This window comes from Camelina sativa, chromosome 19 (assembly GCF_000633955.1).
Source record: "Camelina sativa cultivar DH55 chromosome 19, Cs, whole genome shotgun sequence".
NCBI classification, from domain to species: domain Eukaryota; kingdom Viridiplantae; phylum Streptophyta; class Magnoliopsida; order Brassicales; family Brassicaceae; genus Camelina; species Camelina sativa.
The window spans coordinates 4,839,902-4,852,748 of NC_025703.1; the positions used below are offsets into that span (position 1 = coordinate 4,839,902).

The 12,847-nt window shown below is 36.3% G+C and overlaps 2 protein-coding genes and 2 long non-coding RNA genes across 9 annotated transcripts; 1 reads left to right on the plus strand and 3 right to left on the minus strand.

Annotated features, from left to right (window-relative positions):
- LOC109130957 lies at window positions 697-1,306 on the minus strand. Its single transcript, XR_002036716.1, has 3 exons — window positions 1,265-1,306; window positions 801-962; window positions 697-721 (listed from the first exon to the last, which is right to left on the minus strand). It is a non-coding gene; the product is annotated as an uncharacterized LOC109130957 (long non-coding RNA).
- LOC104764838 lies at window positions 3,441-5,709 on the plus strand. 6 transcript variants are annotated; one of them, XR_763794.2, is made up of 7 exons: window positions 3,441-3,723; window positions 3,878-4,094; window positions 4,262-4,307; window positions 4,429-4,578; window positions 4,662-5,086; window positions 5,188-5,265; window positions 5,357-5,709. It is a non-coding gene; the product is annotated as an uncharacterized LOC104764838 (long non-coding RNA). The 6 variants fall into 6 exon arrangements; XR_002036715.1 differs by having other exon boundaries at window positions 4,429-4,550; XR_763797.2 differs by having other exon boundaries at window positions 3,441-3,587; window positions 3,663-3,723; window positions 4,429-5,086.
- On the minus strand, window positions 5,956-7,392 carry LOC104764837 (receptor-like protein 12). The gene is made up of 2 exons (XM_019241146.1): window positions 6,668-7,392; window positions 5,956-5,982 (listed from the first exon to the last, which is right to left on the minus strand). Exon 1 carries the CDS (start codon window positions 7,365-7,367, stop codon window positions 6,672-6,674), a length of 696 nt encoding a protein of 231 aa, XP_019096691.1. The 5' UTR covers window positions 7,368-7,392; the 3' UTR covers window positions 5,956-5,982; window positions 6,668-6,671.
- On the minus strand, window positions 7,379-10,308 carry LOC109130780 (receptor-like protein 12). Its single transcript, XM_019240809.1, has 2 exons — window positions 7,503-10,308; window positions 7,379-7,390 (listed from the first exon to the last, which is right to left on the minus strand). Exons 1-2 carry the CDS (start codon window positions 10,263-10,265, stop codon window positions 7,379-7,381), a joined length of 2,775 nt encoding a protein of 924 aa, XP_019096354.1. The 5' UTR covers window positions 10,266-10,308.

Sequence of the window (12,847 nt, forward strand, 5' to 3'; positions counted from 1 at the left end):
AAGAGAAAAGGGTAGGTACAATATTCATGAAACAAGATGGGCAACAAAAGAAAATCTGAAGTGGAGATAGTTATTATTACTTGGAGCTTAGATCCGACATTGGACAAGAAGTTTCCATCTGACGCTTTCTCAAGACCCACCCAAGCTTTATTCATCTACCATAACAATTACAACAACAAGAAAAATTCTTAAAACTTAGAATTGGAGAAATAAACGAAGAAGACTGATTACAAAAGCCCTTCTTTTATCTCATTCCTAGTGGTCCTAAATGAGGTTCGTTATCAACAAAACCTCTAATCAGAAACAAAACCAAAGCTTGTTCATTGGTCGAAAATTTATACACCCAATAAATCTCACTAGACGCCACATGAACACACGTACATTGATGCGAGCTGCTTAGGCAACCAAATCCTACATTTTCTCTTCATTTCAGGTCTCTGCCACACAATACTAGCATCCTTACTAAAATGTTAACTAAGAGTAAAGTAAAATCAATAAAACCCCAGGAGAATACTAGCATCCTTACTAAAATCAAATCTCAGTCAATGAACTACCATCCAAATGATGTAGTGATAGGAAAAGACAAAGGATGTATAGCAAAAGTAGAAACAAAAGCTAGTCATCTGAATTTGTTCTATAGTGCCTACAGTGATGTTTGAAATCACCCAACAAGCAGGCTTCGTTACGAAGTGCATGAATAAGCACCGCTGGAGAAGGGTGTCTGCAAAAAAAAAAAATGATCAGCCATCAGCAACCAAACATGTCACAAAGGGTTTAAATATGTTATGAGAAGTACTAACTTGAGAAATTGAACTAGTTTTGAGACAAAGTCAGCCTCAGTCAAACTTTGGATACCATCTTCAGAACCATTAGAGATGTCACAGTGCCAAGCAAACATTTTTTACGACTTCTTCATCGTTTGAATGAAGAAGTAGTTCAAGTGCAGGGAGAGCAGGTTTCATCTGTTGAATCATTGCTTCATATGTTAAGCATTGAACGTATACAAACAGAGGAAACAAAGGAGAGAGAAGTAAGAAGACCTTATCCTAAACACTAATTTTGCTAAAATTCATTGAACCCTCAAATCATCAAATTCACAAGCTACTAACAGTTGTAAACACTAATTTTGCTAAAATAAATACCCAATCGAAAGAATCCTAATTTTACTAATCAATTCATAAATCAGAAAACTCTAATTATCTAATATCTACTCTTAATTCAGAAGATATTAAAGATCTATACTTCAAATCAGAGATATGCATACCATGGGGACAAGATTGGAGCGTCCTTGAACCAAACTCATCGATTTCTTTACTTCCCGATTTGGTGTTTGCAATTGAGGAACCTATTTCCGACTCATCTCTTCTATCAATTCAACGGTCTCAATTCAACAGATTGAGGGTTAAGACAAAAATTCACCGATTATCGGCTCTAAAGAAATGAAAGAGAGAGGAGAAAAAAGGTTCGATCGATTTTTTTTTCTTTTGTTAATTTCACCAACCAATAACGAATCGACACATATGAGATCCTAAAGAATTCTAAAAATGCTCAACTTAGAATCGATTTTAACATTTATCATGTATTTTGATTTATTTTTAATCTTAAGCATCTCTTAAAAACTCCTTAAAAACCACTTGAACTTGCTCTTAGAAAATGAAGGTTTTGAAGGCTGCTATTGGCATGAAATCGGCCATGGAGAAAGTTGCGGCGAAGGTCTAGCCCAACCACTTCTCTGGACTTTGGCATTGCACGTGATACCATTCCAACTACAACAGTCGCTGTTATTCCCCCATGACTCTGTCTTCCCATGAGATTCAATGCCAAAATCCATACAAGAAGGATTAGGCTCCCCAATCTCAAACTCGTTTTTGAAAGCGAGAAGTGCATCCCTCGGGACGACACATAAAATGTCTAGTAGGAGGAGCCGCAAACACGTCTTCAAAATGATAAATGAACAAGAAAATAAAAGAAAGGGTAATAGGAATAATACTCGTTGAGTTCCACAAGCCTTTCATTTCATTTTCTTGGATTAAAAAATAATGAAGAAGACTGGAAATTGTGAGATGGTAAATAACATGGTTTCATACGCATATCTCTTTTATATACATAATAATCATAATACATTCTGGCCCTGTTCGAATAACTGTCGCTAGCTACCCACTTTCCAAGGCAAAAAATAGAAGGAAAAGATGAATTATCTGTAATTATTAATTATAGTGACTGTTTTTTTTCCTGGGGAGGAAAAGAGTTCAATCGCTAAAAATTCCAGCGATGGGTTTTAAAAATTCCAGCAATGGGTTTTTGAAACCAGCGATGATAAAAGTGATCGCCAACGACAGCTTTTCTTTTCTCTCACCTCCATTTTTCACTCCACTGCCTTACATATTTGTGTCGCTGGTCGCTAATGTAGCGATAAGGAAAAAACAGGGCCTCTATTTCCACAAAGATAATAAATCCAACACAGCTTGACTGACTCACTATTACTAGTCTTTTTACCAAGTGTTCTTTACGTTAAAATGCAAAGACTTAAAAGAGTCTTTACATTTGAATAATCAAATTCCACGCATTTTGTCTTACTTTTAATAACGTACAGGACAAGTTGTTTTATTCCAACCAAAAGCAAAAATATCAATGAGATTCAGAAACCTTTGCTAGTTTGTGTGCTACACTAGTCCTACTAGTGATCATGATCGACACCGATATTTTCACAAATTTCTCATATTATTACATGTTTCGCAAATATATACAAATATATTATCTTTATGAGACTTTTCTTTCAATAGTATAGATTATAATTTATATTTTTTCTTGTTATAAATTATGCATAACAGATTGTTATATTTTTTCCCCCAAAATATTAGATTTTGTTCAAATATAGAATATAATCTTTAAAATGAGGCTTTTATCTCATTTATTAAGTTTCAATAAATTTTTAAATATATATATTTCTTAAAATATCTCTATTATTCTGTAATCTAAATTTGATTTAAATTCAATTAAATTATTGCATCTTTTGAGTAACATCTTGTTATTTTTTCAAAATTTTGATCTTTGTCAATCTATTTATTGAATTAAACTGTTTCTTTATGTGTTTGTAACTTTGTATGCTTTGTTGTCAAACTATAAGGAGGATTTAATTGCTTTGCTTTTTTTTTTTCTTTTTTCTTTTGGTAAGAAGAGGGGAACAAAGTCCCCCTTATTTATTAAAAATGCAAAAACAATTACAAAATAACATGTCTAGAAGTTCCAAAACAATTGCTTTGTTTACGCGTATTAGAGCATGGCCAATGGAGTTTTTTTGGGGTACTCAGGCCATTTCTAAGCCCAAAAGAAAAGAAAAATTAAAAGATTTGGCCCACAAATTAGTAAAACCGTTCCTCTGCGGAGTATTAGAAGGAACCGTGAAGACACGGTACGTGTCAACTTCTAATTGGCTTTTCATAAAATATAAAACACAGATTTTTTTTCTCTCGTTTTCTTCTTTTACCGAATCTCTCTCTTTCCTCTCTCTCGACGAAACGGCGAATCGATTTCATCGATTTCTTGTTCCGGCATAAAAAACACAACGAAACGCAATCGATGAAACGGTGAATCCAGATTCTCTTCAGTTTTAATTGATTTCAATCAATTCAATCGATTGCTTATTCCGGGCACCCGAACAGAGACGGGGAAGATGCAGGAGCTAACGAAGATGAGGACACCAGAGCTCAGATTGCTCGATCTGTAAGTCTAGTTCTCAAGTGCTCTGTTAATTTTTATTTTATTTTGTGTGATCTAGGTGAACTGGATCTGATCGTATATATAGGGTTTAGCTTTTGGTGATGAGCGATGGTTAGAGATATTTGACAGTTTTTTTTGGTTTGTTTGTGATGAGAAGGTTGTTCATGGGAGATGTGAGTGTGGTTTCAAGATCTGTAGAGATTGTATTTGTATCACAAGCGGTGGAGGCAATTGTCCTGGATGTAACGAGCCTTGCAGGGACATCAACGATGATGTTGCCGGTTTGTAAACGACAACGGAAAGCCTCTTGTCAAGCTTTGAATCACCCATCTGAGGAAGAGGTTTAGCCTCATCTTTTTCATCTTCTTCCGCCGGTAATGAACAACCCTTACATCAATCAATCTCTGTTACTCGCATTATGTATATATAATTTGGTCTCTATTCCTCACTTCACACCATCGTTGTTGCTTATTGTTAGCAATTAACCGATAGAAAATCTTAGATTCTGGTCTAACTTACTTTTATATCTCTTGTGTTTTAGGATCTCTTCGTTGTTCTTTGCTGAGGATCTTCTCTCTGTACAAAGCGTGGGTGCGGATCACACACATATTATGCTTTTAAATTTTTGTTGTTTTGTTGTTTACAATTACAGTTTAGTGTTTAGTTGTTTGTTTAACCATGTTGCTTCTTATTTGTTATATTGTGCAGCAGGAGTAGCTCCGAGATGGTTGCAGGACAACAGTTGTCTCTTGCTGGCTGCTGGTGCCGAAGTATGTTGCAGGCTCTCTCGTTCAATCTGTGTGCTCGCTTCTGGTGCAGAGGTAAACCAGGTAAGAAGATGAAGAAGAACCCCTTGAGGTATTCTTTCAATCATTTTTCACTCTTTATTTGAGTTCAACATACTTTTATTTTTTTAACCAATTCTCTTGTTATTGCCTCAGGATAAAAAGCAGTTTATATTTGTGTATTTTCCCGGATTTTGTAATATATGTTTAATATTTCCAAATTCTGTAAAATATGTTTGAACACGTGTCATCAACAAAAAGAGAGACGCGAAGAAAAAAGCTTCAGTAGAAGATTTGATTTTTGATCGTTTCTAACAAAGATCATCTGCGTAATAAAGAAGAAGAGATTTTTGTATGAGAGCTTTGTGGGTAACATGGGAGCAGCTTCGTCATCGATGGTGCCTAATTCTTGGGAGGATGAGAAGATTTCCTAAGACTTTGAGGAAAGAAGTATAGCTAAATCTCCTTGTGGATCCTCCTATGTTTCCGCCACTACAGGAGATGCGGTTGATGACATCGGACGTATGGATCATTTGAAGATGGAAACGGGATCCCCCACCTTCGTGGATATATTGACTGAGGTAAGTTTAGGTCATCCATTGTTCCCTGAACCAATAAAAACGAACAGTTTTGCTTATGATCCTCTAATGAAACTTACTATGAATATGCTTTTCTATGCTAGATATTGTCGGAAGTCAAGGAGTTGAAGCATACTCAGATGAAACAAGCTGAGAGGATGATTACTTTGGAGATGGAGCTGGTAAAAATACTTTGCAAAACTCACAAATTGATACTTCTATTACACTTGCTTCAAGTACCAAATCACTTATCTTTTGTTTGGGTTCTTGCAGCTTGAATCAAGAAGGGAGATACTTCGGCTAAAAGGGAGCAATGGAAGTTTTTAAGCACATGCATGGTAAGCTCAAATTACTAACAAACTCTTGGAGTTTGTAATGCTTCTCTAGCTACTTTGTGTCTTTTGAACATATGTGAAGAAGAAAAAAAGGAATATGGAAATGATTTGACTCCCGAGTTTGAGAGTTACTCTAGAGGAATACTCTTTCCTCTTTTATTGCTAATCCTTGACTTGGTATGCTTCAGTTTCAGTATGTCTTGCTGAAAAATAGGCATATGATAGATTTTTACTCACTTCCATTGCTCTTCGACATAAATAGGTTTGATTTTAACTATTACATGAAACTTACATTGACATTAAACTAAAAGCTTTAAATCTTTTCAAAGCTTGTACATGTTCTTCTGGTTCACTTATTCACAAGCAAAATGCGTTAAGAAATTTATTAAGTAGACACTTGAGAAAGAGAGATCTTTGCTAGTTTTGGTGAGGCACCTGAAGTTTTCATCCTTGTTGAATAATGGAGAAGCAATGAGAGCTCTTAAACGTTGTCAAACCATAAATGCAGATAGTATGAGCTAGCTTTCTCTCTCACGCCTCATTCTTGTTGTTTTCTTGGACACCCTGAAAGCACCAAAGGATTGTGTATGTAAGAACGCAACCAGATAAAACTTCCATGTGAAGTCCTAACATAGAGGGAACTTTACATTCTTAAAAGTTCAGCAGTTCAATCACTGAAATAGAACTTCTGATTCTTTCTGGGTAATATAAGGAAATGAAAGATCAAAGAGATATTTCACAAATTTCGGTGTCAATTACGTACCTATTTTAAAAAAACCTATCCACCAAATTATTCTAATGCTTGTTGCTAACAAATTCGTTAAAAAGTCAGAACGAACATTAGGGCATCTCTAATCCAACTCTATTTTAGAGTCAAAACTCTATTATAGAGCAATATTTGCTCCAACGCTACTCTATATTTTACTCTAAAATAGAGAAAATGATGAGATTGCTATATATTTAGAGTAACTCTATTCTCAATTTTTTTACACTATCTCTATTTTAGAGTCAAGTATAGAGTAACACATTGGAAAAAATCTATTTTAGAGTTACTCTATAATAGAGTGAAAAATAGAGATATACACTGGAGATGGTGTTACCTAGTGTAGTATACGGAAATGAAAGATCAAAGAGATATTCGAAACAAAATTCGGTATCAATTACGGACATATTAATTGTTCTAATGTTTGCTAAAAACATTCGTTAAAAAGTTAGGAACATTATCACACAGGGATCGAGTCGTTCCTACCTGTCTACTGAGTTGTGGTGTTTCTCCGTCTACGACGGTTTCTGCCAAAAGGGTTCATGAAACACTCTGGCTTGTAGGAAAGCAATATGTATCCAATCGTTAAACCAGAGAAAATACCAGGTATGAATCCTATTGCAGCTGCTATCCAACTAATCACTTCTTCTTCGTCCTCTAATTCCGGCGTTTCATATTGTTGATGCGACGGTGGCATGTGAATATCTCTGCAAACTTTTTCAAGAGAAGAGCCAACAAGTCCCGGATTATCTCCAAAGGAAGAGCAAGGCTGCGTTCGAAACTGAGTGCCCCCTGGTACTAGTCCTGTAAGCTTGTTATGAGAGAAGTTCATGTATTCAAGGAACGAGAGGTCCCCTAGCTCTTGTGGAATTTCTCCTGAGAGCTTATTTAGGGAAACGTCTAGCGACTCGAGAGCTGTCAAGTTCCCCATAGATGAAGGCATTTGGCCGGTGAAAGCATTGTTTGACAAGTTGAGCACATGAAGCTCTTTCATTAGACCGATAGACTTTGGAATCTCTCCTTCAAACTTGTTTCCTGAAAAGTCAAGTGCTGTGTAGGTTGTTAGAATACGTACTAGCTCCAACTCTACACCTTTATTCATCAAAACCATTGAATCTTGGTAGTAAGTGCTTGATCCCATGTAGTTTACACTCGACCGATCCTCGTCTGTCCCAAGTGATGACATGGCACTCCACTTCACAAAATAATCTGATGGCAAAGTACCATTGAAGTGATTATGCGATATGTCGATAATTCGCAACTTAGGAAAGAAAGCTTGATGTATTGGTCCATGGAATGCATTGGAGCGAAGGACAAGAACTTGTAGCTTTTGTAGAGAACTCAACCAGAACGGAAATATGTCGTTGATTTTGTTGCTTTCCACGTTTAGAACTTCAAGATTTCTGAAACGATTCAAAGTTCTTGGAAGCTTTCCCACAAGTTGGTTATGACCGACGTCAAGCGACCTTAGACTTTCAAATATATCCTCTGGAAGACCTCCGCTAAGATTATTCTGATGAAGCATTAGAACTGTAAGAGTACTCTTGAGATTTCCTATACAGCGAGGGATTGAACCACTAAAGTTGTTGTTAGATAAATCAAGAATGCCTAGAGAACTTAACACACATAAGAAAGAAGGAATCTTGCCCTTTAATTTGTTTTCGGAGCCAGACATGTAAGCAAGGAACGATAGGTTACCTAGCTCTTTTGGAATTTCTCCTGAAAGCTTGTTTCGGGAGACATCCAAAAGCCCAAGAGCTGTCAGGTTCCCCATAGATGAAGGGATGCGGCCAGTAAAACCATTATTTGCCAAGTTAAGCACACGAAGCTCTTTCAATAGACCGATGGACTTTGGAATCTCTCCTTCAAATTTGTTTCCCGAAAAGTCGATTGCTGTGTAGCGTATTAGGATACCTAGCTCCATCTCTACATGTTTATTCATCAAAGCCATTGATTCATGGTAATAATGTGATCTATCTCCCATGGAATTGACATTCAGCCGATTTCCGTCTGTCCCAAGTGATGACATAGCAGGCCACTTCACAAAGTAATCTGATGGCAAAGTTCCATCGAAGTGATTATGTGATATATCGATGATTCGCAACTGAGGGAACGAGGCTTGATGTATTGGTCCATGGAATGCATTGGACCGAAGGACAAGAACTTGTAGCTTTGGTAGAGAACTCAACCAGAACGGAAATATGTCGTTGATTTTGTTGATTCCCACGTTTAGAACTTCAAGATTTCTGAAACGATTCAAAGTTCTTGGAAGCTTTCCCACAAGTTGGTTATGACCGACGTCAAGCGACCTTAGACTTTCAAATATAATTTTTGGAAGACATCCGCTAAAATTATTCTGCCGAAGGTTTAGATCTGAAAGAGTACTGTTAAGATTTCCTAAACAACGAGGGACTGAACCATTAAACTTGTTTTCAGATAAATCGAGAGTCTTTAAAGAACGCAACTCGCATATGAAAGAAGGAATCTTTCTCGTGAAGCTGTTGTTGGAGCCAAGCAAGTGAACCATAGATGGTTTCCGGACAGAGGACTGTCCTTGTTTCTTGTTTGATCTTCCGAAACCGTTAAAAGTGTTGTTGGAAAGATTCACGTACGTCAAATTTGGTAAAGTCCATAACCAGCCAGGAACTTGACCTTCGATTTTGTTGTTGGAGATGTCTAGAAACGTCGTTCCATGTTGGGCTCTTAGGAGCTCTGGAAACTCGGTGATACCGCAGCCTGATAAGCTCAAAGAATATATCTCCTGTGAAGCGGGATTTAAAACTGAACTTTTGTTTGCTGTTGAAACATGGTTGCCTGATAGATCTAAACTATAGAGGCTTTTGGAATATGATAAGATATCATACAAGTCAATCGTAGTGGTGGTGTCTAAATGTGAAAGGTATAGAGATCTGAGTGACTTGAGATGCGAGAAGATACTAAAGTTAACTGGGCGGCCTTGGGTGTCGAAATGAGAAAGGTCAAGATACAAAAGGTTGACAAATTTGGAAATGGATCTCGGGATTGGCCCTTTGAAGTTGTTGTTGCCAATGTATAACCAGTGTAGGTTAGATGGTGACGATATATTACCAAACTCAAGAGTGCCGTTGAGTTGGTTATCACTCAATATAATAGATGTCAAAGAAGGAATGGTGAAGAGATGAAAAGGGATAGTTCCAGTGAAATCATTGTGACTTGCATCCAAAAATCCCAAGTTTGATAGTGAATTGATATTAGGAGGAAGCGCACCACTGAACTGATTGTCGGAGAGTGATAAATCTGACAACCCTGTCAAATTGAGTAGTACATTGGGAAATTTTCCACTGAGCATATTGCCACCAGCAAATAATCTGGTTAGGTGGTTTAGATTTCCAAAAGAAGATGGGATTTCACCAACGAGATTATTTCCGAAAAGGTCGAGAGAGGTGAGATTAGAAAGCTTTCCAATTGAATATGGGATTTGACCACTGAAATAATTATATGAAAGGTCAAGAGTGATAAGATGAGAAAGCTTTCCAATTGAATATGGGATTTCACCAGAAAACTGATTAAAAGAAAGGTCGAGAGAGGTGAGTTGAAAAAGGTTTCCAATGGAAGATGAAATCCGACCACTGAAATTATTTTCCGAAAGGCTGAGTTTGATAAGATTAGAAAGGTTTCCAATGAAATCTGGGATTTGGCCAGTAAGATCGTTATATGAAAGGTCAAGAGTGGTTAGAAAAGGAAGGTTTTGAAGACTGCTATTGGAATGTAACCGGCCATATAAAAAACTGCAGCGAAGGTCTAGCTCGACCACATCTCCGGACTTGGCATTGCACTTGATTCCCTTCCAACTACAACAGTCCCTGTTATTCCCCCATGTCTCCGTCTTCCGATGAGAATCGATTTTACAAGAAGGATTAGGCTTTCCAATCTCAAACTCGTTTTTGAAAGCGAGAAGTGCATCCCTTTGTTCGGGACGACACAAAAAATACTGCCTAGTAGTAGGAGGAGCCGCAAGCACGTCTTGGAAATAACAAACGAAAAAGAAAATAAAAGAAAGAGTAATATTAGGAATGATACTCGTCGAGTTCCCGAAGCCTTTCATTTTAATTTTCTTGATTTTTTTTTTGAAAAAAGAGAATGAAGAAAACAAGGAAATTGTGAGATGGTAAATAATTAACATGGTTTCGTGCTCTCTTTTATAGACATAATCATAATACACTGTTTGATCAAAAAAAAAAAATCATAATACACTGTACTCCACAAAGATAATAAATCCAACACAGCTTGACTGACTCAGTATATAACTAGTCTTTCTACCAAGTGTTCTTTACGTTGAAACGCAAAGACTTTAAAAAGTCTGTAGAGCATCTTTATTGGTAGGTTTGTATTTTTGGGTTCTTACATTTTTTAATATTAAAAAGTGTACTTCTATGAAATAAGAATCTATTGTTTGTTAATTAAAATTGTACTTATAAGAGTGAGGTTCTTAGTTTTGAAAAAAAAAATTAGAGAATTAGTTATCAAGTCTCTGAATTAAAACATCAACACGAATGAGAAAAACCAGAAAATATATATAAACCCTAATATATTCCCAAAGTCCGAATTACATAATTCATAGTTCAAACCATTGATCTGCACATACAGAATTAAGAAGAAGAAGCATTGTTAGTTAAATTTGTAAGAGCCAAATTGAAAACCCTCGAAAGGAATCATCATCCGTAGTGATAATGGGAAGAAAGTGAACCATTCTCTCGGTCTTCACTTATGGATTGTGGTGCTGATGATAGAAAGAAAACCTTAAGCAATATTGAGTATCCTTCATCATTCTTCAAACCATCTCCGATCTGCACATAAAAAAATTAGGAGAAACCATCTTTAGTTATCAAGTCTGAATTTAAACATTAACATCAATAAGAAATTCGTAACACTTCTTTTGTTAATGAAATAGAAGACGTCTATGTGTGATCCAGCTTGGTTAGCCCTTGCCATTCTTCCTGCAAAAGAGAAAAAGAGAAGAAGACAAAAGATGATTTGCTGGTAGATCAATAAAACATATTACAGAACGCATTGGCTGGGGGATAAACATGAAAGAAATAGAACAAACAAAAAAAGAGAAAACTTACATGTCAACGATATAGGATTTGTCCATATCTCTCTTCTCTGCTCAGTGAATCAGAAGAACCAACGTTAGTATTTAAGATAAGAGATCAAAACTTAAATCCAAAGGGTGAAAAGAAACTGCATGCCTGCTTAGACGATGTCTCTCTCCGTGAAGATGTCTTTGTGTGAGCTGACGGGTTTGTTCCTGCAAGAGAGAAGAACATAGATCAGTTGCTGTTTAGTAGAGTAAACAAAACAGAGTCAATAAGCAAATTTCTAACAATAAGGAGAAACAAAAGGAAAATATCTCAGTCTACTCTTAGACTTAAAAAGGATTTGTTGAAGCGAGAGTCTTCTTTTTCGTCTTCACCTTCAAAGTTCAAACCATGGCAGACCCGCACAACATATAATAATAAGAAACCAGTCTTCAGAGAGCTGTAGATTTTTAAGAGGACCATCTGGCCATGAATGGTAACAAGGTCTCTGCGAATACCCATCCTTTTCCTACTGTTCTTCTCCTTAACTAGCTCGATTATTTCTTTGAGCTCCAATTTGCAAAATAAAGAACATACTCAATTCAATTAGATCATGAACAGGATACATCTTCAAACAAGCATAACCTACGGACCATAATAACTAAAGCAATTAGAAGATGTCGAATGTTAAAATAAATTGGTTCCACTATATTAAGATATATCAGTACATTGTACATACCTGTAATCTGATAAGAACGAAGGGAGAGAGATGATAAAAAAGCAGAGAAAGAGAGGAATCTTTTACAGAGATAGAATCATGCACCAGAGTCGCCGTTGAGATCTGCCGTCGGTGGAGATGATGAGTTAACGCAGTTGAACAGCCAGAGGCCACCAAAAATTGAATCATTCTTCTCTGCTTGCAATCAATTAGTGAGAGAAATCTCTTGATTTTGCAGTCTCTCCGTCGAGAAAGAGAGAGGAGGAAGAGAAAACGATTAATCAACAAAAAAAAAATTCTTTTGTTTTAAAGCAACACCCAACAATTAACGAACACGTCGTTGTCTCTTATGTTCTCTTTAACCTCTTAGTTAGCTTCTCCAACTGTGATGATGCTTTTTTTTTTTCCCATACGTGTTACCATTTTATATATAACAAAGTGTTGCAAGTGTTACAACAATGGAAACTTCCACTTACAGATCAGACTTTCTAAACTTTCAACCATGGATTAGATCAAACAGATCCCACTAATCCATTTTTCTAAACTACAAAAGTACAAGCCATTCCAAACTTTTACTTCTGATTTAAATATAGGGAAAATGTCATGATTTCGTTTAGGGTTTAGGAAATCCTTCTAGCTGAAAAATAGTACAAAAACATTTAGCTAAAAGAAATCTATGTGGCTAATTTATCTTGGACAAATTTCTGCTCATGTAAAGAATGAGCAAGATATTATAAGATAAGTATCCATAACTACTAATCCACATGATTGATATTCAATGTTCTAAATAAATCAATGTTGTTAATTTTTATTTTGTTTATTAACCACTTATGAGTGTATATGTTTCTGGACCAACACAAAATATGAAGCAAGGAGCTCATGGTGTCTATG

What these genes read in the sequence shown, in the direction of transcription:
- LOC109130780 (XM_019240809.1), bottom strand. Translation starts at nt 10,265, where the DNA reads ATGAAAGGCTTCGGGAACTCGACGAGTATCATTCCTAATATTACTCTT.
- LOC104764837 (XM_019241146.1), bottom strand. Translation starts at nt 7,367, where the DNA reads ATGTCATCACTTGGGACAGACGAGGATCGGTCGAGTGTAAACTACATG.